We start from the raw sequence: 23,514 nt of genomic DNA, 5'->3' as shown, positions 1-23,514 counted from the left end.
TACAATTCAAAACTTTACGAAAACGTCAGAAAATTAAAGAATTATTTCTTCTTAAAAGAACAATTATTTAACACTACATTTGTGTATCAAATCTGTAGCAAACTTTAATAAATCCTCTGTAATTAGAAGAAAGAGTGAGTGAATCCGATTTAATCCTAAGTTAAAGGAAATAAATCTCAAAGCGTTCCACCAAAAATACAAGCTTAAGGAGCCTTATTCTTATTACTTTAGGCTTTTAAGCGAATTTCAATTTTAAGAAAGAAAAATGTTCTTAGATCCCTTTGTTTTCTATGTAGTTAAAGCAATTTTAAACCTGCAATTTCATAAAACCCGAGATAAATCATGAAACTGACCTCTTTTCATACTTAATAGTGATCATCTTTTTTAATATCAAATCAAATCAATAAAATATCTTACGTTTGAAACTTAGAGAAGTAGGACAATACAATAAGTGTGCTTACTGTATACATTATATAGTAAATTCACTGTAATAGTAGATTTTACAATACTATATATTTATTCTGCTTATGTTCCTACTGTAGATTTAGATAAAAATACTAAGGCAGTATCTCATTTGCGCATAAATACCATATTTAAGGGATTTTTGACACATGTATAGCAATGTTAGGGTTAATTTAATTAAGTTAACAAAATACACTTTGGGCATATTCTAAGACAGTAGCTCTAATAGTAATTTAAAAGAGAAAAATTTAAAAGAGATGAAGAACCGAGAGTTAGGAGATAATAATTCGTGTAAATAACTTGTTAGTATTTTGGTTGTCTTTGACTTTCGGACTATGGAAATTTAGCTTAACCTTATTTGAATTCTGATGGTAAATTATTTAACATTATTCATGGTGTACCCTGTATATATACCAATATATGTCTACGTCTTATAAAATTTTAAGTATACATAAATCTTTCTAAGGTGCATTGTAATCGGCAAGGGTTCCAATAATAGGACTAGACAAAATCATCAGTTTTAATTAAGAAAATTAAATAATTTATAATAAAATTAATTAAGAAGGGTTTTAAAAATTATTTTAACTGTCTGAAAGTGTTTATTTAATTTTTTTTCATTCGGTTAAAGAGATACAAAATATAAGTGTAACTGCCTGGTAAGCATTATTTTAACTTGAGCTTCAACTGCCTGGAAAAACACTTGAATTTTTTCTTAAGGTAGTGGAAGAAAAATTAAAAGAAAACATAAAAACTGTTTTCCATTGTCTGGATTAAAGTTGCTTCCAGGCATTGAAAGAGAAAAACTACTGCACCTGTACGAAAACTATTATTAATAATGAAAAATTCCTAGTAAAAAGCAGTATTGCTGTGTTTGCCTTTAAGGGTTTAAAAACTATATTAATTACAAGTAAAAAGACACTCTTTTAATTTGCTCCAGGCAGTTAAAAAAATAAAAAATAATACTTCAACTGCCTAAGAAAAGGTTCTAAGAAAATTTTCCTAGCAGTTAACATAGTATTTAAGGTTATTATAAAATTCATTTAGAGTTCAAGACAATCAGTAATTTGTGTTATTTTCAGGCTTTTTGGGAGTAATTTTCGAAATGTAAATTTTTGGTACATAACTTTATGGGACGCGACGAACGTTTTTGCAATTTTGTTTTTATTTTACAGAAAAATTATTTTTGTCAGTCGAAGGTCTGTAAGTAATTTTTGTCCAAGCAGTTGAAAAAGATAAAAAAAGTAATTTCAATTTCTTTGAAGGCAGTACTTACTCATGCCTTTTAATTGCCCGAAAAAATACCAGAATTCCTATAAGGCAGTTAAAGGCATCAGAATTCCTGAAAGAAAATTGTAACTACTTGGAGAATTTTTTCTAAAGTTGCAGTAAGAACGTAAAAAATGTTACAACTGTACGAAAAATATCATTAATGAAGGGAATTCTCTAGAGAAAAGCAGAATTTCTGTATTTGCCTGGGAGGCAACTGTTCAAATGCCTGGAAAAGAATAATGACGAATTTATACACGATTCTTTTGCGCCCGTGTATTTGTTACGAAAAATAGTTAAGATAAAAAGTATTTGTTTGAAAATACTAATTTTGTTGACAGAATTGGTCTACAGAAATAATGAAATAATATTTGTAATAAAAAAATAAATTTACCAGTAAAACGCCCTATAATGATACCAAATTTTTACTCTTTATTAAATCTTACATTAAAAATGTACACTATATGTCAAATATTAATGGTTTTTGAGATAAGTTCCTCTAGCAGAACGACGTAATATGTGGCGTCAAGAAGATTGTGCTCCACCTTATTACTCGCAGATTGTATCAACTTTCCTTGACAATAGATTTGGAAAGTACTGGATCGGATATAGAGGTCCTGTCAGGTGACCAGTCCGGTCACCTGATTTAGCACCGCTAGATTTTTTCTTGTGGGGATATTTAAAGGGACGAGTTTACACTGAAGAGCTAAGAAACCTGCTCAATTTAAAAACCAAAATTACACGCGCTTGTACAGCAATTCCGGAAGCAGTAGTAAGAAGTACCTGTACCACTGAGCTAATAAAAAGATACGAACTCTGTCAAACCGAGCACGGTCAGCAGTTTGAGCATTTACTTAAGTTTCTTTTAAATTATTGTAAAGTTATACAGAGTAGTCTGTGATAGAAAAATGAAAAAGAAATAGACTTTCATTATAACCAAACATGCCTGAAAACATCGTTTTAATTACCTGGAAGAACAATCGAATTTATTTAAGGTAGTGAAAGAAAAATCTCAAACTTAGAAACTATTTTCAACTGCCAAGCAATTAATATAGTTTTTAAAACCTTTAATGCACATATAGAAGCGATTAGTTAAGTAAACGTTCATCATATCCTTTAAAGTTATGTATAATTTACACAATATTCCCTTTTTTCTCTATATAAAGGGTATTTTTTTTTAGAGGTTTGGATTTTAAGTTGTCAAAACTGTTTCTGGTGATTGTCAATTTGACAGTTGGTGGTGTATTCGTGGTCAGTACAGTTTGCCATTTCACAATGACTAGACTTACTCCAGAACAACGCTTTCAAATTGTGCAAATATAATTTGAAAATCATAGTTCAATTCGCGAAACTTACCGTGCGCTGCGTCCATTTTACGGTCGACATAATCGGCCATCCGAGCAAGTTATTCGAAAAACCATGGATCGTTTTCGTATCACGCATACTCTAGTTGATAATACGCATCCACAAAGACGCCATACAGTGCGCACAGAAGAAGTTATTGCTGCTATGGAGCATAGTGTTGAAGAGGACCCGAATGAGTCGATTCGCCATCGTGCACAACAATTGGGGCTGTGCCCATCCACTTTGTGGAAGATTTTGCGGCAAGATCTTGGCTTGCGAGCTTACAAGATCCAACTTGTGCAAGAACTGAAACCGCGTGACCATTATGCCCGCCGTACGTTCGGTGAATGGGTGGAAAAAAGTATTCAGCTTGACCCATTTTTTTCAATCCAAAATTTTGTTAAGCGATGAGGCTCATTTTTGGTTAAACGGCTTCGTCAATAAGCAAAATTGCAGAATTTGGAGTGGAGAAAATCCAGAAAGGAGGAATCATTGGCCCATATTTTTTTAAAGATGATAACGACCAGAATGTTACAGTCAATGGAGAACGTTATAGAGCCATGATTGCCGACTTATTTGTTCCTCAGTTGAACCGACTTGATGTGGCAGAGCTTTGGTTTTAATAAGATGGTGCAACATGCCACACAGCGCGTGACACTATCAATTTATTGCGGAAAACATTCCATGATCGCATAATTTCACGCAATGGACCTGTGAACTAGCCTCCACGATCGTCTGATCTCACACCCCTAGAGTACTTTCTTTGGGGATATGTGAAGTCACATAGCTTCAAAGATAAACCACAGACGTTGGATCACGCGGCGAATGTTTGCTTCCAACATTCGCCGCGTTATTGCCGAGATACGGCCCCAGATGCTTGAAAAAGTGGTCGAAAATTGGACTTCCCGATTACGCTACATTCGAACCCGCCGTGGCGTTCATATGCCCGAAATCATTTTTAAGCACTAATAGCATAACAATATCTTTTAAATAAAACCAATACCATGTCAATAAAAATTTTTTTTATAGTTTTATTTCACTTCAAATTTGTATACCTCTCAAAAAAACACCCTTTATTTGGAAAATCTAAGAGTAGTTACTTTTTTAAACGTATTTTACGTCTCAAAGCTAGACAAACATTCGTTTGGTGCCACGTAAACTCCTTAAATCAATAAAACTAAATGAAAACATGGATTTCAGTAAAGTAAGACGTTCTCGGAACAAAGAAGCGCAACCCGCACCCCTTCTAAAGTGTCTAAAATGGCGCCTTTCGACAATTTATAGTTTCATTCAAAAAGTCCGGGTTTGGCAGCCACCTCTGAACCCGATGGGTATCCGGGGCTCTGATGAGATTGAAAATTCGATTTGGCTCGTCGTAAAACCGCGCGAATTTATATTTTATACTCGACAAAGGGCGGTTCCGGGGGCCATTTGTTCCTTTTTTTTCCCCGCCCGTAATGACAATTTATTCGGAAAATTTCTTTATTTGCTCGACGCCACTCCGCTCGAACTAATAAAATTTAACCGATTATCCGCAACTGTTTTTGATGCGGACTTAATTTGATTTTTTCCATTAAAGTTATTGGTTAGCAAGGAAAAACTATACAGTGCTTTTCATTTTGATACCTTCTTAAAAAAAGTGTCAAATAGGGCGACGTTTAATTTTATATTTTAAATACAAAAGTTTGAAGTCGATAAAATATCACTATTTGCTGGTAGGTCAACTGATTTAATCTACTTTACCACTGTTTAATAGACATATGACTCATCATTGTAAGCAGCACTAACTGCTGATAATGATGTGTTATACGATGGGGATTCTCATTTACCATATCAAAGTGAGGTTAGCTGGAAGTGAGAAGGTGATTGTCAGATCTTTGTCAAACATAATATTAAATATCCCTCTGTATATCTGTTTGTATGTATTAGGCATTAAGTATACAAATAGGCCAGCTATACTATAGTTCAGCTCGATTTTTTGTTTTATGTAACTTGCAGGTTTAAAATTGCTTTAGCTGTAGAGAAAACAAAGGGGGTCTGAGAATATTTTCCTTTCTTAAAATAGTATTTTATCTTAAAGCTTAAAATAACAAGGAGACATGCTTTAAGGCCTTCTTAAGCTTGTACTACTTTTGGTGAAAAGCTTAGAGATTTATTTTATTGAATTTGTGTTTAAATAAGATCACTCACTTTTTTTTCTAATTACTAAGGATTTGCTATGTTTTACATGTAATATAGTAAGCAATTGTCAATAAACGACCTATCTAAACTTGATGGAATTCCGCTATCAAGGCTCAAATTTAGCCATTAGGTCAGTTAAGGTCAGTTTTATCATTTGGCGTATATTTTTTCTTTAAGAATGCTTAAGTTATTATTTTTTTCCAGGCAGTTGAACTATTTTTTAAATTTTTTCAAGGGCCTGGAATAAATTAAAAGAGTCTCTTTTTTCAAGCAGTTTATATAATAATTATTAAATCCTTATAATCCTATGAAAACCTCATAAGGCAAATATGCAAATTAAATTGTTTTTTTAATTGTAGATTTTTTTTACTATTCCACTGCCTGGAAAACAACTGTCCCTATCCAAAAGAGACAACTAGGCTGAATGATATAATAAATAGAAAATATATATAAACTGTTATATCCCATTAAGGAACTACATAAAAATTAAATAAACTAAAGAATAAATTCATTGTGCAAAATTTTAGACTTTAACATATAGTTAATCTCTAAAGACTTAAAAGTTAAGGTTAAAAAGCAATTGACGGACCTTAATTGGGAAAACATCATCAATATTAAATGTTAGATATTTTAAGAATTGGCGTTGCACAGATTCAAATCTATTGCAAGAAAACCACAAAGCATCAGCATAAAGCAATCTTGTCCTGACCAAGGAATTAAACAGAACCTCTCGCAAAGTGATTCCCAATTCGGAAGAGGCACCATGTATAAAATATTCGAAATTAAACTCATGCATTATGAGACATGAAGGTGTTTCGGTAGGGAATAACAATGCTTTAGATTTCGGTCACTATGTCATTAATAAAAATAGAGAACAGAAAGGTGCAAGATTGCTACCTTGAGGAATGCCACTAGAAGCAACATATTGTTCACACGTAATCCACTCCTATTGGTGAGATAAGAGGAGAACAATTCACCGAGGTTATTCTGATAACCGAGTTAAGGTTGCTTTATATACACACTTAAAAAACCTTGGAGAAATCGGTTAATTTTGAAATTGGCCGATAGTTCTTGACTAAATCTTTACTACATAATTTAAAAATTAACAATTTTTTACCACTCGTCAGGGAAGGTACTGTACAGTCTATAGAGTCGATAAATTGAATATCTTACACATAACAGTACAAGAGCCCAGATTCTGAGAAAAAAAGACAATACATTATCAAAGTCAGTCAGTCTTTCTTTAATATTAAATTTTTTTCAGAGATTTTAAAACTTTCAGATTTGTATTGATCTGTTGATGCTCTGAGATGGAACTTGATAATCTAGTTACTGAATAGTCACTAAAAACGCTCATAAAGAACTGACTAAAGGCATTTATAATTTCCTCTGGATTATCATTATATGTTCTAAATTTTTTATGATAAACAAATTTTTTCCTTAATTGTGTTTAGGAAATTTGGGTGTTTTTTGAGGCAGTTTAAACGGGAATTAAAATAATACTTTCCAGGTAGTTAATCTAATATTTTGGGTCCCTTTAACTGACTAGAAGTTAATAAACTCTTTTCTAGGCAATTAAAATATTTTTTTTGAATTCTGACTTTTTCAGAAAATTGTCTTAATTAAGATCAAAAATTCAAAAAAATATCCAGATAAATAAAATCGTTTCACGTAGTTATATTTCAGGCATGTTTTGGTATATACAAAAATGTAAAAATTAGCTTTTTTTGAGATAGTTTACGCCATTAGTTATTTTTAGTCAGTTAAACTATTATTGTTATTTTTCTAAATACCTGAAGTACATAAAAAGAGTATTTTTCAGGCAGTTATTGTAAGGTTTGGTTTTCAAAATTCGCGAGATTTGGGGTATTTTCCATCTAGGCCTGGCGCCTTTTTTTACAGAAGGGAAAAAATATTTTTTTCCTTATTGTATCTTCATTCTATTTAATAATTTTCCTATTTGGTCAAAGGAGTAAAAGACCTTTGTTTGACAGACATATATTTTATACAAAATATAAAAAAAGTTTAAACGTGCATCGCATTCCATAAAGTTATGTATAAAAATTTACCGTTGCCTAGGCGGATTTCAAAACTAGAAGCTTACAATCTTTTAAAGACATTTAAACAAATAAAAATAAAATTTGAAAGTTTCATACAATATTTAGTAAAAAAATTCTAAATAATTGTTTCAATTTTATTGTATATATTTTCCAAAAAACCTAAAATAAGTATAACATTTTCGAAATTTTCTTGTAGAGCTATAGAGCAATTGTAAAATTAAATTGTATCTCAAAAAAATATTTCTTAATTTTCTGCATATATTTTTAAAAATATAATTATTCAAGAAATGTTTGTATAAATTTTCAAAAGTGTAATAAGTCAAGTTCATAAATTATGGACATTTTATATAATTAATAAAAAAACATGCAGTCTATATTTAAAAAAAAAACGCTAAAGCAGGTATCCAAGTCAACTATCCAGATAATCTGCTTGCAAATTGTTAAATTTTTATTTAGTCTAAATTTTGACTCATAAATAAATTTTTGGACCAACAAAAGCTGGTCTTTATCATTCTATTTACACTATGAAAAATCAGAAAAAAAACGTGTCCAATTAAACAATAAATTATATTTTTTTAGCTCTTCAAATGCTTGAGATACATTTAAAGTGTCTTTTTCAGGCAGTTAAATTTAATTTTTAAATCCTTATAGGCAAATATATGAAGAAATTCAATTTTTTTCAAGGGAATTTACTCCATTAGTAATACCTTACGTATAGTTAATTCATTATTCTACATCGATAACTTCACTTTTAGTATGATAATTATTTACTGAAAAGGGACTTCTTTCTTGATTAAAAATTGATAATTGATTTTAATAATAAGGCCTGATCTAAATCATGATATTTCTTACGCATAACATTATGAGATACCATGAACGTTTTTAAAATATTTCTCCTATTTTAAATACATAATATAATAATTCCCAATTTTAAGAAAAAATATTTATATTTCTATTTATTATATATTTATATTGATATTTATATTTCTGCTAGATAAAATTACTATGATCGCCTGCAACTGTCTGAAAATTTTGAATCGTTAGTTTCTTTGGTATGTTTAAGAATGAATTAATATAATTAATTTTAGTCATATGCTAATATTTTTGATGCATAACTTTATAATAGGTCATGAACGTTTTCATAATTTTTTGTTCTATTTAATTATAATATATATCTGCTAGGCGAAGGTCTTTTAGAAATGTTTTCCAGAGAGTTGAAGAAATAAAGAATATTTTCAACTACTCAGAAATTTTGATAGTAATAATAATAAATAATAAACAATAGCTTTAGTTGTAATTTAGTTATTTAATTATTTTTATAATCTAATCTAAAATCACTTTAGATAGCACAGCAGAAAATAGAAAAATTTAAATTTAAAAATGGTAACACTAATAAAAATAAATAATTAAAGGATAAAGAGATATACACCCATTGATTAATAATAATCAAAAATTATAAGAAATACCTACAGACAATTTAGTTGTTCTGTTCTGTTAAAAAATGCAGCTTTAGCTTTCATTTGAAACCCACTACTGAAATTTTTTTATAAGATTCCAATGTTCCAATTCCAATTTGAATCAATAGAATCAATTTTGCGGGCTTAAATATTAACTTATCGCAAATATTTTTAGTAGCCCCTTTCAGGTAGTTTGAAAAGTAAACACTTGTTTTAATTACCTTAAAATGATATGTTATGGAGATTTTGTTTTCATGCAATGCCTGAAAATAAAATCTAAAAATGACAATTATTCCATTGATTGACGACTCTTTACAGTAATCAATTCTGATGCTAAGTCACTAATTTTATTAATTTTAGATTGATAATGTATTTTAATCATACAAACCTTTTATACGGATTAATTAAAATTAACATATTTTTATGCATAACTTTACTGGATACGATAAACCTTTATTTTTTAATCTATTTTTAGGTAGATATTATTTTTCGCCTGAATTTCGTTACAATTGCCAAACATATTGTAACGAAATACAGGAACACACTTCTATTGACAACGTCAAAACCTTTAACCTGAATCGCGTTGACTATCGATTAATTGGTTCCAAGCTAAAAACTGACTAAACAATTAAAACTGAATAAATTGTCAGAAAACGCGGTCCTTTTTCAAGACCCGTGGAACAATTTAGAAATTTTAGACATTTCTACATTGTTCTTATTGATAGAGATTAATAATTTCAAGAGAATACTGAGAGTCAAAGCAAGCAAGTATACAAATTGTAGAAAATTTAAAATACAGCCCGAGTCAAACAAGATGAACTATAAAAATATAAGTAAAAATAGTAAGCTAGGCGTAAGTAGAACTCTAAATGACCTTAATTAATCAACTTAAAGTACAAAACGCGAGCCAAATATTATAGAAACTATGAAAAGAATTACTCTGTCATTATAATATTTTTGTAATTTTTTTATAGCAGTTAAAAAGATAAAACACTATTTCAACTGCCTGGGAACACTCACTCACAATGCACTCTTTTCTCGTGCATAACTTTATAGGACACGACGTACGTGTTTTAAAAACCTCTCTCATTTACCCGGGCAAACTTTTGGGGCGAACTTTTTTCAAACTCCGGACACCGTAACAATTTTCAGGATCTATTTTTCGATCCCAAAACAGTCGAGAGCGGATGGAGTTTTTCCCCGTTAAATTAACGACAAAACCGAGGAAAAAATGCGACGCGGTACTTCCCCAGTGCACCGGACTATAAAGACAACAGAGAATAATTAAATTTGTTTTTGTTTGCTTAAGGAACTCTCGGCTTTCGAGTTTTCGTTTTTTTTTTTTGTTCAGAAAATTGGAAACCGGTTTTTGTCGCGTGCTTGTTAAATATTTGGGAAGGGAACACTCGCCTTTGACAAAAATTAAAAGAGCGCGTTGTTTTTTTTTTATTTTGAAAGTTTCTACTTTTAATGAGTTCAGTTGGGTTTATCGAGGAATGAAGTTTTTAAGTTATAAATCAAATACGTCGAGGTGAAATAAGATATAAAAGACTAATAAAGTTCTGCAAAAAAAATGCATGCAAGAACTGACGCTATACAGCACTAAATTTCTCACTAAATAAAACCCTAAAACAATTTATCGTCTAGATCGTATCCAAAAGTAAAGAAAAGCGTCAGTTTCCGTAAAAGATACTTCATTCCAAAGCTAGCGCCGCCAACAAAAGAACAACAAATCCAAAGTGTAGGGAGGAAAAAACCTTGGGAAAGTCAAGTAAAGAATTTCAGTAATTTTTCATGAGTCAACCGGTTTGAGTGCCGGCGATTTTTCTCAATTTCCGTGCCGCGGTTCGGTTTCACCAATCGATCTTTCCTTTTATAGGCTTTATCTTATTTAAACTCACCTCTACGGAAGAAAAGAGCGGTACTACACCGTGGTCTTGGGCAAAAACCGTCAGCCAATAGTGGGTTTTCGTCTCGATGTCCAGGATGGCGGTGGTCTTAATAACTCCTGAAAAAAAAAGTCATTTTATATGCATTACAAGAAAGAGAGAAAAAAAAAGTGGAAACTTTCAACATTTACCCTTGTCCGAACCAGGCTTATCATATAAAGTATTTTTGACAGTTGAAGATTTGATAAAGAACTTATGGGCATATCCTTGGACCCAACTCCATTTTTAAGACACTCGCTTACATGGCGAGAAAATCCACCGAAACTAACCGCATAAATCATCGCAAAGGCAATTTTGCTTGCAAACATCTTTTTCATATTAAAAACTCAAGTTTTATTTAATTTGACTACACCTCGGAGCAATGGGATTGCTTTATAGTCATTCGAGACCCTTTCGCCGAGTAGCTAATAATAAGAAATGAAAGTTTTTCCAGGAATACAAATGAAAAATTCATTTCGACGCAGGATAATCCCCGGATTACACTGGATGCATTTGGTTTTAGAGAAAATTAATTTAAAACCTGTTGGATCACTAGTTTAAAGCTTGGTTAAGTGGATATTTAAGAGGCGTTTAATTTAGTTTATAAATCCGACAATGAGGGTGAAAGAGCCTATTTTTAAGCATAACTTAAATGGATACATGTGCCATTTCATTATTATTTTAAGAAATGGCATTTTTCTAGGTTTATTGGGCACTTAATGGGATCCTTATTATTGATATTTAAGAAGAAAAGTATTTAGGTCAAACTAATGTTTAATACAACTAAAAATAAAATAGATTTAGGAAAAAGGGTTTTGTTAGGTCGGATTCAATACCATGTCGATGGGTTTATTTTGATTTTTATATATAAATTGGATTTTTTGCAAAAGCCTTGATTGTATCGAAAATTTGATTTCACAATTGAATTATACGAAAAAAAAGTGTCAATGGGTTTATTTGCTTTTAATAAAAATTGAATTTTAAATAAAGGCTCGATAATATCAAAAATCTGATTTCACTTTTAAATAATTTAGAAAAAAGTAGCTAAAAATGAATATCGTGTCAATGGTTTATTTTGATTTTTCAGTAAAAATTGTATTTTTGATAAAAGGCTTCATGGTATTAATAATCTGATTTTTGAATTAGATTGAATGGGAAAAATTAGCTGAAAATTAATATTATGTCGATTGGTTGATTTTGATTTATTGAATAAAAATTGGATTTTCAATAAAGGTTTGATGATATGAAATCTGATTTAACAATTGAATTATATGGAATAAAGTAGCTGAAAATTGAAACTATGTTGATGGATTGATTTTGATTTATTTTAAATTAAAAAATGTATTTTGAACAAAAGTCTTGCAGGTATCAAAAATCTGATTTCACCTTTGAATTATTAAAAAAAAAATAGCTGACAAAGAGTATTATGTGGATGGATTTAATTAAATTAGGAAAAGATTAAATCATCAGGTCTAAGTAAATCAACGAAAGCAATAAAAAACCTCTTCGAAAAATAAACCTTAAGAACTAAAATTTAAAGGCTAAAAATAAATTAAATATACGAAAATATCCCTACTAATCTTTTTAACTATCAAATTTAATTTAATTATGATAAGATCAAATCAAGCTCAAAATTTAACTGCCTAAAATAAATAAGTGACTTCAATTGCCTGGAATAATAAAATTATGATTTAATTACCAAATATGGCTCAACTAACAGGAAAAATAAATTTATGATTCAATTATTAAACTGCTTGTAACATAAGCTAATATGATCTCAATTGATTAATATTTGAAGCAAGAGTATCATTAAAGTCTATAAAATTTATAGTATTTAAAAACTCACGTTCTCCATCGTTTTGTATAATAGCGATCTAATTCCTATCGAGGGAGATACCCTAAACGAATGTCTGCCATTTAAATGTTTAGAGCCGAATTAGTTCATTTAAAACCTTAATAAAATCAAGAGACACCTTTAAAACAGACTAAATTACGACCCTTTTTAGCTGCTTGTCTTCCTAATTGCCCAGATAGGACCTTAATTAGCATCCCCTTTAAAAAATCAGAGAAAGAAAACTCTCCCAAAAGTTAACATTAAAAAACTCTAATTTTGAGGCTAAAAAATAAATAAATCTATGAAAATATCCATACCAATCCTCTGAATTATGAGATATTGATCAAAACCAACTCACAATTTACCTACCTAAAATAAATTAATTAACTGCCTGAAATAACTCAGATACCTCAACAAAGAATAAAATCATCAAGTTAAGTACTTGAAATAAGCAAGTTACTTTAAAATTGCCAGGAAAAATACATTCATGATTCAATAGCAATTGCTTGAAACAGTTAAATTACGATTCAACTTTTAAAACTGATGATTTATAATTTCACTGCCTAAAAGAATAACTTTGCAATGATATGATCTTTATTGATTACCGTAACCTTTTCATAAAATTTATAGCATTTAAAAACTCATGTCCCACATCAGTTTACATAATACATATCTTACTAGTACCAGAACGGATACCCTAAATTAACGTTTTCCATTTAATTTTTTAGGCCAAATTGCTTAATTTAAAACGCTAATAAAATCAAAACACGCCCTTAAAACAGACTAAATTACGACCTTTTTTAGCTGTTTGTCTTATTAATTGCCCAGATAGGACCTTAATTAAGGTCCCTTTCAAGCGACAAAAAAATGCAGAGACAGTAAAATCAAATTTCCTTTTTTTTTCGATAAATTAGGAATCTTTTGAAGCGAATTTGTAAACAACCCTTAATAGTTGCTAGTAAAACTCCCCCCGGTGGTAAATGGTAAAATACTGTAGTCGTTTCTCGGGATTTCGATGTCGCTTCCAGTGTTTCCATTACAAATCGAAATAATGCTCCTCGTAAGCAGAGAAATCGCTTAGGGTCCATTATTCATATTAGTGCCACTCTACAGTTGGCGGTGTTATTTCTGTTTTGTCATCTGTTCCTTTATGTCGTCGTCCTTTTTTTTACACTCCCACGGAAAGGGATGAAATTGGGTTGTTTGTTTGACTTGGGTACAGGTGCAGCAGGGAAGTTTTTAATATCAAGCAGATAAAATGTGTTGTAAGTAAGGTAGTAAAGCTGGTAAAAGGGTGCATATGTGTACATTTTTTATAATAACAAAGTTGGAGGACAAGGTGAAAGTTAGAGGACAACAGTTTTTTTTGTAAATTGTATCTAAAATATTGTTATATTTTTAATATATTGTTAATAAGTTTGAGACATATGGATTGTTTGTGCAGAAAAAAAAATTTTCACAAGTACTAACATTTTTTCTGTAGGTCTTGTATTTCAGGCAATAGTAGAAAACCCTGGATTTGGAAAGGAAAAACGTAGTTTAGTAAAACGTTTTGAGGGAGAACATTTTCACATTTAAAAAAATTGACACGCGATTTACGTATCTAGTTTTTGAACCTAATTACTACACCTCAAATATTTGATAAAATCACTGTTTTTCATCCATATTATCCAATCTAATAACGCTGTTTTTATACTAAATATTTATATATAAAATTATATGAAATTTAAATAAACAGTGTTATTAAATGGAATACTAATTATTTATTTTCTGCAAAAATATTGTTTTTTATTAACACAACCTTACCCCCCCACCCACCCTACACATTTTCCCAGTAAGAAATTTATTGGAAAAATCAATGTTTTTTGTTTATAATATTCAATCTAATAGTACAATTTTTATAATAAATATTTATTTCTATACATGTTTACAATTATATCAAATTTAAATAAACAAACTGTTTCATTATCTAGGTTGAAAAATACAGTTTTTCAATTATTAATTTTATTAATTAATTACCAATAGTTATATATGTATCAATCGTATATGGCCAAGGTATATTTATTAAATTGTAGAATATACGTATATCATTATTAAAAAAACCGCAAGAATACAAGTTTGCTCAGAACTATACAAGGATATAAAAAATAAAATTTATTTTAGAAAAATGCAGTGGTGTCCTTTTTTTTATTTAATAATATTTACGATAAATCCCTTATGAACGCCATTGGTAAAAATAATTTTTTTTGTACGTCGAAAAATGTCCCTTGATGCATAAAACACATGTGCAAATAAAAAAAACATATCTACATTGGTAGTAAAGTTATTTAAAAAAACTCACTTCATTAAGCGCATTTTATAAACGTTTATAAATAGGACACAATATACCACACTTAAACCTTTATCTTTGCTGAAATAGTAATTGTATATATTATAAACATGTAATAAACTTTATTATTAATGTGAATAAAACATAAACATAATATTAAATTCCTCAACGTATATGATGCGAACATTTTATCCGATATTTATAGTTGAAGATTAACCAAAAATGTACATCTGATATAAACCAAAAATCAAGGTTTTTTTAACCATCATGTGTTGCTTGGCTCCTACCTCACCGCTGGGAGTTAGGATAAATTTAATTCTGAGGAAGTTCTGATAAAAGTCAGTTTGATTTTCCAGATGGTCCAAACACTATTAAGAAAATAAAGCAATGATATAGAAGATGTATGAAAAATCTAAAAGTACTATAGTATTTATATCTAAAAGTCTAAAAATTAGGAAAGCATGGAAATAAACTGATTCTTATTGTACATCAAACGACGTTAATTACATTTAATTTTGCCTCATAAATTTTCTTCTAATTTAAAGCTTTTAACTGATTTTATAGCTTTTTGTTCTTGTTGTTTTTGTAGTTTTTTTGTGATTTTCTGATATTATTTTACATGTGTGCAAATATCCAAACATTGCGCAACTACACAGAGCAGAGGAGAGGTAAATTTGAAAATGATGACATAACTAAGTGTTTTCTAATAATATTGAGGTGTATTTTGGATGTATTATCATTTTCCAAGGTATAATTGCAGATTCAAACCAATTCGGGACATATTTATGACACAGTTCTTAATTTTTACAATTTAATTCTAATTCTTAGACCTCGATATTCCACTGATCAAAATTTCGGGAATTTCCATTTCTTTGTTTTTATCTAGGCTAAGATATTATTCAATTAATGATAAATAAAATGAACAAAAAACCAAATTGAAAAAAGTGATAATTTAGATCTATATCGGAGAAACAAGCATCCGAATATACACAACGACTTTTCTCTGTACCATAATAAACATCATTTACCCTAAAGCCCATTAAACCCCGCCGTAGTTTGTATAGGTTTAACAATTTCGCACGTAAATTGAAGTTCCTATTCTACAAGGACGTCGAGCGGGGTAAGGTGCTAAAATACATATTATTAAACTTCCTGAAGTTTCGAGACGTCATAAAGTTTACTCAACCCCATAATTATTGCTTTAGGCCCGTCGTCATCAGCGCGATAAGTTTATTTTGGGGGATATAATTATTGGATTTCAACAGGCTCCGTGGGGAAATCATGTGGGAGGCCTACGTATTAATTATCCTATATAGTGATTTTAGGGATTAAAGGTATAATACAGCTGTGATTTCTTTTCTCTGTCTTAATTTAGATGTAACTTAAGAATGTAATATATATATGACAGTAGTGGTGTCTAATTGGAAACAGCTTGTAAGTAAGTCATTTTTTTTCTCATGTTACCTTGAAAGTAACCATCAGTGAAGTAAATAACGAGATGCTATTTGACGAAATACATGGCAATATGCCTGGAATATGCCGGATATCGTATATGCAAAAATAATATTTCTTGCATATATTACATATTAATATTCTTACATATTAATATTCTTTAAAACAAAATTTATCTGAGAAGTATTTCGCGTGTCTGTATGCAAATGGATTTTTACCTTACATAAAGGGCAAAACAAGGGTAAGAGGACCAAAGAGATCTTGTATTGACCATATTAATATAAATTCCAGTAAAAAAGAAACAGAAATAATGTCTCTGATATACCAATACAATCTTACAGACCATTATCCTATTATGGCTTTTGTAAAAACTGAAGAAACTATAACAAAAAAAATATAAAAATAAGGAGCATTGTAAAAAATACCTTTTTATTCCTGTTTAAATATTGATAAAATCGTGAACATTTTAATACATAATATAAGTTAAAACGTATACAAAAGTTGCAAATATTGAAAATATTAATAGACAAAAAACAGTTGGATAAAAAAATATTTACTAAAATCAGTCGTGAGTATACAGAATGTTAAAACTTATAATAAATATAATATGTAGAATAATAAACTAACGGCTTTGATAGAAAGAGCAAAAAAAGAATATTACGAAAGGCAAATTAAATAAAATGTAAACTCCTATTTATTTATCTTTTAGATATTTCCGCGGCATAATTTAAAAAATAAATATTTTTTTCTAATTTTTAATAAAATGTATATTTTATTTTAAAAATTTTATATGTGAAAAGTAGTTGTTTATATTTAATTGAATTTTATGTATTTCATTTTTGCAGTTAATATCCCATTTGACAAATTATTATTGTTTAAATATACTGTTGTATCTATAGTTGTTATTTTCTGCTCAAATAGAATACCTATTAGTGTTTTCAATTTAAACTCGATGAACTATATTTTTACCTTAGGAATGCACATCAATTTGTAGTAAGTATCAATACAGTGTTATAATGATACACTAAACATTTTAATCCAATCTAATACCTACCTATCCGATACCTACATATGTATTATTTAGTACATCGTTCATAATTTATAGATTGAACATGGTAATGAATTCCATTACTATTACTATACCATTAATATTAATTTTTTTATCCCGTACATTTAAATTCCAAACACATCGTGTATATTTATTTATATTTACCTTATTCTTATAAAGCTTTGTGTGTTGTGAATATACGTTTTATGTTTTATTTTAAAGCAATGAAAATGCTTGATACTTGTAAGTGGAATATGTACAGGAAAGGGCTTTGGTCTTTCATGATCTGAAAACAAGTTGGGAATAACAATAAGAGTACCTAACCTCGCTTTTTTTAAGCATTTTGTTATTTATAATAAAACATACTAAGACTATTTGGTCGTGTATATTTATGCTATTAGAGGATGATACCATATTAAGTAGGGAACAATTATATATTAAAGATGCCCAAACTTATTGCCATTTGAGCATAGAAGTATTCAATAATTTTTTAATCTTCTTCCTAGTTTTACTCTATTTTAGTAATAGTAATTAGGTCTAAAAATTGCAAAAAATATATTAAGGAGGTTATTTACCATTTTTAGTTTAAACAAAAGTCAAAAGATCCTAATAAATTTATAAATTGATTGTATAAATAAAAAGCAATATACTAAGTCTCAGTCTTGCATATGTATAGTAATAAAGATACACGTGTTTTACACCTACCCGAGTATAGGAGTCCAGTAACATTATAATAACAGTTTATTATTATTATAAATATTATTTAATTAATACAATTTAATAATTGTATTTTAGTCTCTTGGAATAACGGATCATTTGTTTTTAATAAAATGAATGTAATTATTTAGGTTTCTACAATGAGAGCACTGGTATTGTATAAAGGTTTTTTAATATTTTTAGATAAAAACACTGGTTTAAATTGGGGAAAAATGTGAATTAAAGTCAATAAAGGATATTGCTAAGAGAAATGTCTCGAAAATTGTGGAACACCAGAATCTTAATTAATTATGTTACTTACATTAATAATACAATTACAACTTATTTGTAATTGTGTTTATAATTGGAATTATTACTACAGTAATATTTTAATGGTAATACTTTTTTTAGATAGTTAGTTTACAAGCTAATCTTAAATTTAAGATGGGCATTACATATCGAAATTGGAAAACTGCAATAAAGCTCTTTAACAGAAAAATGTAAGTACCTATAACTCTCATCTGTCTTCATCATACTATGTTGTACTATGCAAAGATTTATCTAATTTAGAGTTCAAGAATAGAAGAAGTAATAATAGAAAGAAGTTCTAGAAGTTCAAGAATCTATCCACAGCTGACTGGGGTCTTATTTCTGATGATATCGATGGTGAGTTTTCTAGATTTGTAAAGACCTTATCTGAAGTATTGCGAATAAGTCTTTTTCTTATAGACCCATCAAAATTAAGCATCATAAACCCTGGTCCATTATAGGCTTACGTGTATCTGCAACATGCGCTCTTTATCATACCTAAAAAAATTTTCGGACAGCATATTTTTTCATAATTATGTAAGGCTATACAGGAAATTATATCGAAAACCAATAAAAGCCGCAAAAGATATTTATTATAATAACAGGCTGGCTAATTCTGGTAACGTTGCTAAAGAAACATGGTCTATTATTAACGAATTAAGAAATAAGCCTTCTTCAACTAGCACTATCCCCTTTTCACCTGAGAATCTCAACGATTACTTTGTAAACTTGTTTAAAAACCTAATGACTACTATAAGACCATCTCATGATCCACTTTCTATTCATATCTCTCTAATGAAAACTTACAGAGTTTCTTTTTTACCCCTATACTAATAACAGAGCTTCAAAAATAAGAAACAAATTATCATGTGGTACAGATGGTCTTACTCTAAAATATAAATGTTCTCAAATCTGAGAAAAATATTCTCAAATCTGCCTGATAACACCTTAAACCATCTGAGAAACCTAATTAACAAATCATTTCAAAATGGGGTCTCTCCTAACTGCCTTAAGACTGCAATAATTATTCCCTTGCATCAAGGTGGAGATAAAGAGCTAGCTTCAAATTATCGTTCAATCGCTCTCCTTCCAACATTATCGAAGATCAGAGAAAGATTGGTCAAAGAAAGGCTATTATCATTCCCGTTTAAATATAAAATACTAACTCCCCATCAATTTGGCTTCTTGAGTAATAAATGCACTAATGATGCTATGTTCTCCCTTTTTAACAGTGTTTACTTCAGCATAAACAATGAAATGAATCATCATTTCATTGTTTATGCTGAACCTTTCATTGTTTATGCTGAGCAACTATTTTCTGTGATTTATCCAAGGCTTTTGATTGTGTAAACCATACTATCTTGATAAACAAATTACAGCACTATGGCAGAGAAACGCCTCTCGAATGGTTTAAGTCCTATCTTAGCTACAGAAGTCAGGTTGTAAAGGTTGATACGACCATGTCTTTTAGCAGACCATTAGAATGTGGGGTACCTCAAGGTTTAGTTCTGGGCCCAATTCTGTTTCTGCTGTTTATTAATGATATGGCCCACCTTAACATTTGCGGCAAAATCTGTCTCTTTGCCGATGATACTAGCTTTACATGGAGCAATCCGGATGTTGCGGCACTTCATGCAACTATTGCTAAAGACCTTATCAACATTAAATCGTGGTGCGATTCGAATCTTCTCTGCTTAAACATCTCAAAAACTAAAGTCTTATCTTATAAAGGTACTCTCCAACTCTTTGTACTTAGCAACACCAGCTTGGACGTTGTTGAATCTGTGAAATTTTTCGGATTTATTGTTGACAGCTCATTGAAGTGGGAATTACATATTGATGTTTTATCTAAAAAATTAAGTTCAGCTTGTTTTGCCATAAGATCAGTTTCAAGGGAATTAAATCTTTCGTCATCAAGAACAGTGTATTATGCCTTTTTTGAGTCCCATCTTCATTACGCCCTTCCATTCTGGGGCACATGCTGTGCGACTCAGTTTGAGCGCATTTTTAAACTACAAAAGAGAGCGGTTCGCTATTTACTAGGACTTTTTTAAAAAAATATTAACTCTTCCATCTTTATTCATTCTTGAATCTATTTGCTTGGTTCGCAAGCATATATCAGAAATTCCTAATAGACCATCTCACAGTTATCCACTTCGAAACGCAGAGCATGATCTTTATGTGCCAATCCCAAGCTCTGAATTAATAAAAAGTTTTATTCTTTACGGAGCTAAAAAAATGCACAATCATTTGCCTTTGGAAATTAAATCATTGACATCTTTTCCTCGATTTCGCAATGCTTTGAAATCATATTTACTGGAGAGAGCTTTATATGCAGTAGATGATTTTTTTTTAATATTAATTTTTAAGAATCAGGCACGCATTGGCTAATTATTAAATTTTTTATGATGTAGAATAACAATATTTTGTATTGCTAAATTTCTATAAATTTTTTTATGACTTTTTAAATATTGTATTAATGTTTTTGACTGTTTTTTGATACTTTTTTTATTTTAACTTTCTTGTTACTATTTTTATTTACTTTCCTATTTTCTTACTTTTTACATTTAGTATAGGAAATTTTACCAGGTACATTTAAAGTCTTTTGTACCCAGTTTTGTATATATTTATTTCGTACTTGTATTTTGATTTATATATTTGTGTGTTTTGTTTTTTATGTATAGCTTTGTCTACAAGTTTTTTTAAATTTTTTGACAATAAAGCATATTTGATTGATTGATTGATTGATTGAAAAATAAAAAATGTGACTGAACATTCTTAATTTTAAGTTTTTTTACTGTAAAATATTTATTGCTTGTAGTTTGTACCTGTGTTAATTAATACTTTAAATATCTCCCAAATGCATATTTTAATAACTTGTCAATTCATTACATCATGTATTTATATTTTTTAAGATTTTGTGTTAGTTTTTTGTTGTAAAATCATATAGTTTTTTATAGGTTTCCAATAGCATTTTAGAACTTTTTGGGAAAAAATAATAAAACATGTTATTTGTTACCCAGTAGTTTGTTTCTCAATCTCTTCATATGCAAAAGTTCTGAATTTACACTAAGTAACTTATACTTTTTTTTCGCTGCGTGGTAATTAATAAAATAAGAACTTATCTTTAAGAAAAGAATCAGAAATTGAGTATTTATTAATTTTAAAAAAAATTTAAAAAAGAAGCATGTAAATGATTTATAACGGCCAATACATCCAGGGTCTCAATTTGACCAATTTTAATTCAGAAAATATTTGAGATGAAAAAATCCAGTTTGGAATAAATTTTAGAGAGATTGGTGAAACTAGTAGAACCACCAGCTATTTATTATAACCCCCTTTTTCCAACCTCTATGACAGTTATTCCAAACCGAACTCCTATATTTTGTCAGATATTCACATTGACATTTTTTTAATTGCCACCCTATATAAATAATTAGAAATGCCTAGAAGATGTTTTAAACCATAGAAAAATATTGCAAGAATTAAATATATTCCCAATATATGCGACATATATGCCTAGCATATATTATAGAAAATAAAAAGATATTCCTGGCATATATGATAATGCTAATTAGATATTCTGAGCGAATGCATGCAATATGTTTATGCTGTCTGAGTAAATATTTTACTAAACGAGACTATGGCGCTGACACATATTTAAAACTTAATTCGTATCCAATAATACATTTAAAGCCGTATATTTTCAGGTAATAAAAGAAAACTGAAGACGACACAATTTCCCATGTCTACGCCTTTTATTTCAGCCAACAAACCACCGGGGGATACCTGTGACCTTTATTACACATTTTCCCGACATTAGACAGCTCGTTTATTTCTTAGGCGCTCTATTAAGGCCATGTCAGGCGAACCAAAATGGAATTTTTATCGCAAAGAGATATACGACTCTTACCGCGCTCCATCTCAACCCCATGTAGCGCAATAAAAATGTCTTTTTACTCTTTCAACACTATTTTTGTACCCCTTAAACTATGAAATAAAAATAAAACCGATATTCGTACCCATTTAAGTTATGCATCAAACGCGATTAAAAATGACGTCCTATCCATTTAAGATATGCCTAAATTACGAACGAGACGTCGCGTCGGTCCTTTTTTGCCACAATCAACCGGCTAAAACCATTCATAGTGAATTAAAATACTCATTTGAATTTTAACGAACTTTTTGCGACATTTATTTTCTAAATTAAATTAACCTCCTGCCGTCGCCGCAATCTTTTATGGGGGAAAAAACTTAAATTAATATCGCGAAGAGGCGCCTCGCAGCGACATCGTCAAAACCCTTAAGAAAAGTAAAATTAAGCCTTAAATAATGTTCCACAGGTTTGGAAATTAATTTTCCAGACACCCCCGGATTAGGTCTAATGCTCCTGATTAAGCCTTCCTTGGGAGTGCTGTTTCTTTTTTTGGATAATGGCTTTTTTTGTAATCTAGAAGGGTTAAATAATTATTAAGACATGGATTAATCCTAAGTGTATTAAAATTTCTGGGGTTTTAAAAGCACGAGCTTAATGGCTAACGAGGCTTTTTAGCGACACGTTTTGGGGATATTAAACAACCTTTTTATCAAAGAAAGTTCATAAGAAGAAATTAGAACTTTGCTCATCAAAACTGAAGCTTTTCTGTGTTTTTTTTTTAACCGATGGTGCTTTAAAATTACTTATAATTCCAATTGAAAAAATTATAATTTTATAGGTGAAAATTTCTAATATTTGACAATTCTGTACTTTAATCCTACATATTACTTATCGTGCGGTTGTAACCATGAAAAATATTAATGCTAATAATTTGCCGAGGATAATTTTGAGGTTACGGATATTAGGTGCGCCATAACGTGATTTTTTTGTTAAAAATTAAAACTTAACTGCCTGCAAGAAAAATTTGAAGAGGACTAGTTTCTTATTTAATCAGCGTTGTCCATGCTCCTTTAAAATCACTGCTATGATAAAAATTTTAATGACTACAAACGAATATCCCAGAGTATTTAGTTGAAAATTCATGCTCCTGATCCGTCTGTATGTAAGACAATAAATCTTAAATGCGAAGATAATGTGCTCAAATCTATGTGAGGATCAATGAAAAATCACCGCTGAGATAAATATTTTATCCATTACAAACGAGTCCCCTT

The 23,514-nt window shown here is 29.8% G+C and overlaps 1 protein-coding gene across 8 annotated transcripts in view; it reads right to left on the bottom strand.

Moving 5' to 3' along the window:
• The window catches only part of LOC126734302 (fat-like cadherin-related tumor suppressor homolog), a 450,385-nt gene that overhangs the window by 221,261 nt on the left and 205,610 nt on the right, over positions 1-23,514 (bottom strand). For all 8 annotated transcript variants that reach the window (XM_050437862.1, XM_050437863.1, XM_050437865.1 and 5 more), the window contains exon 13: positions 10,672-10,778. In XM_050437862.1, coding sequence (XP_050293819.1) covers positions 10,672-10,778 — 107 coding nt within the window. The remainder of the gene's footprint in view (positions 1-10,671; positions 10,779-23,514) is intronic.

Source organism: Anthonomus grandis, chromosome 3 (genome assembly GCF_022605725.1).
Source record: "Anthonomus grandis grandis chromosome 3, icAntGran1.3, whole genome shotgun sequence".
Classification (NCBI taxonomy): Eukaryota; Metazoa; Arthropoda; class Insecta; order Coleoptera; family Curculionidae; genus Anthonomus; species Anthonomus grandis.
The sequence above is the reverse complement of the archived record's forward strand: the minus strand, read 5'-3'. Positions and strand labels throughout refer to the sequence as shown.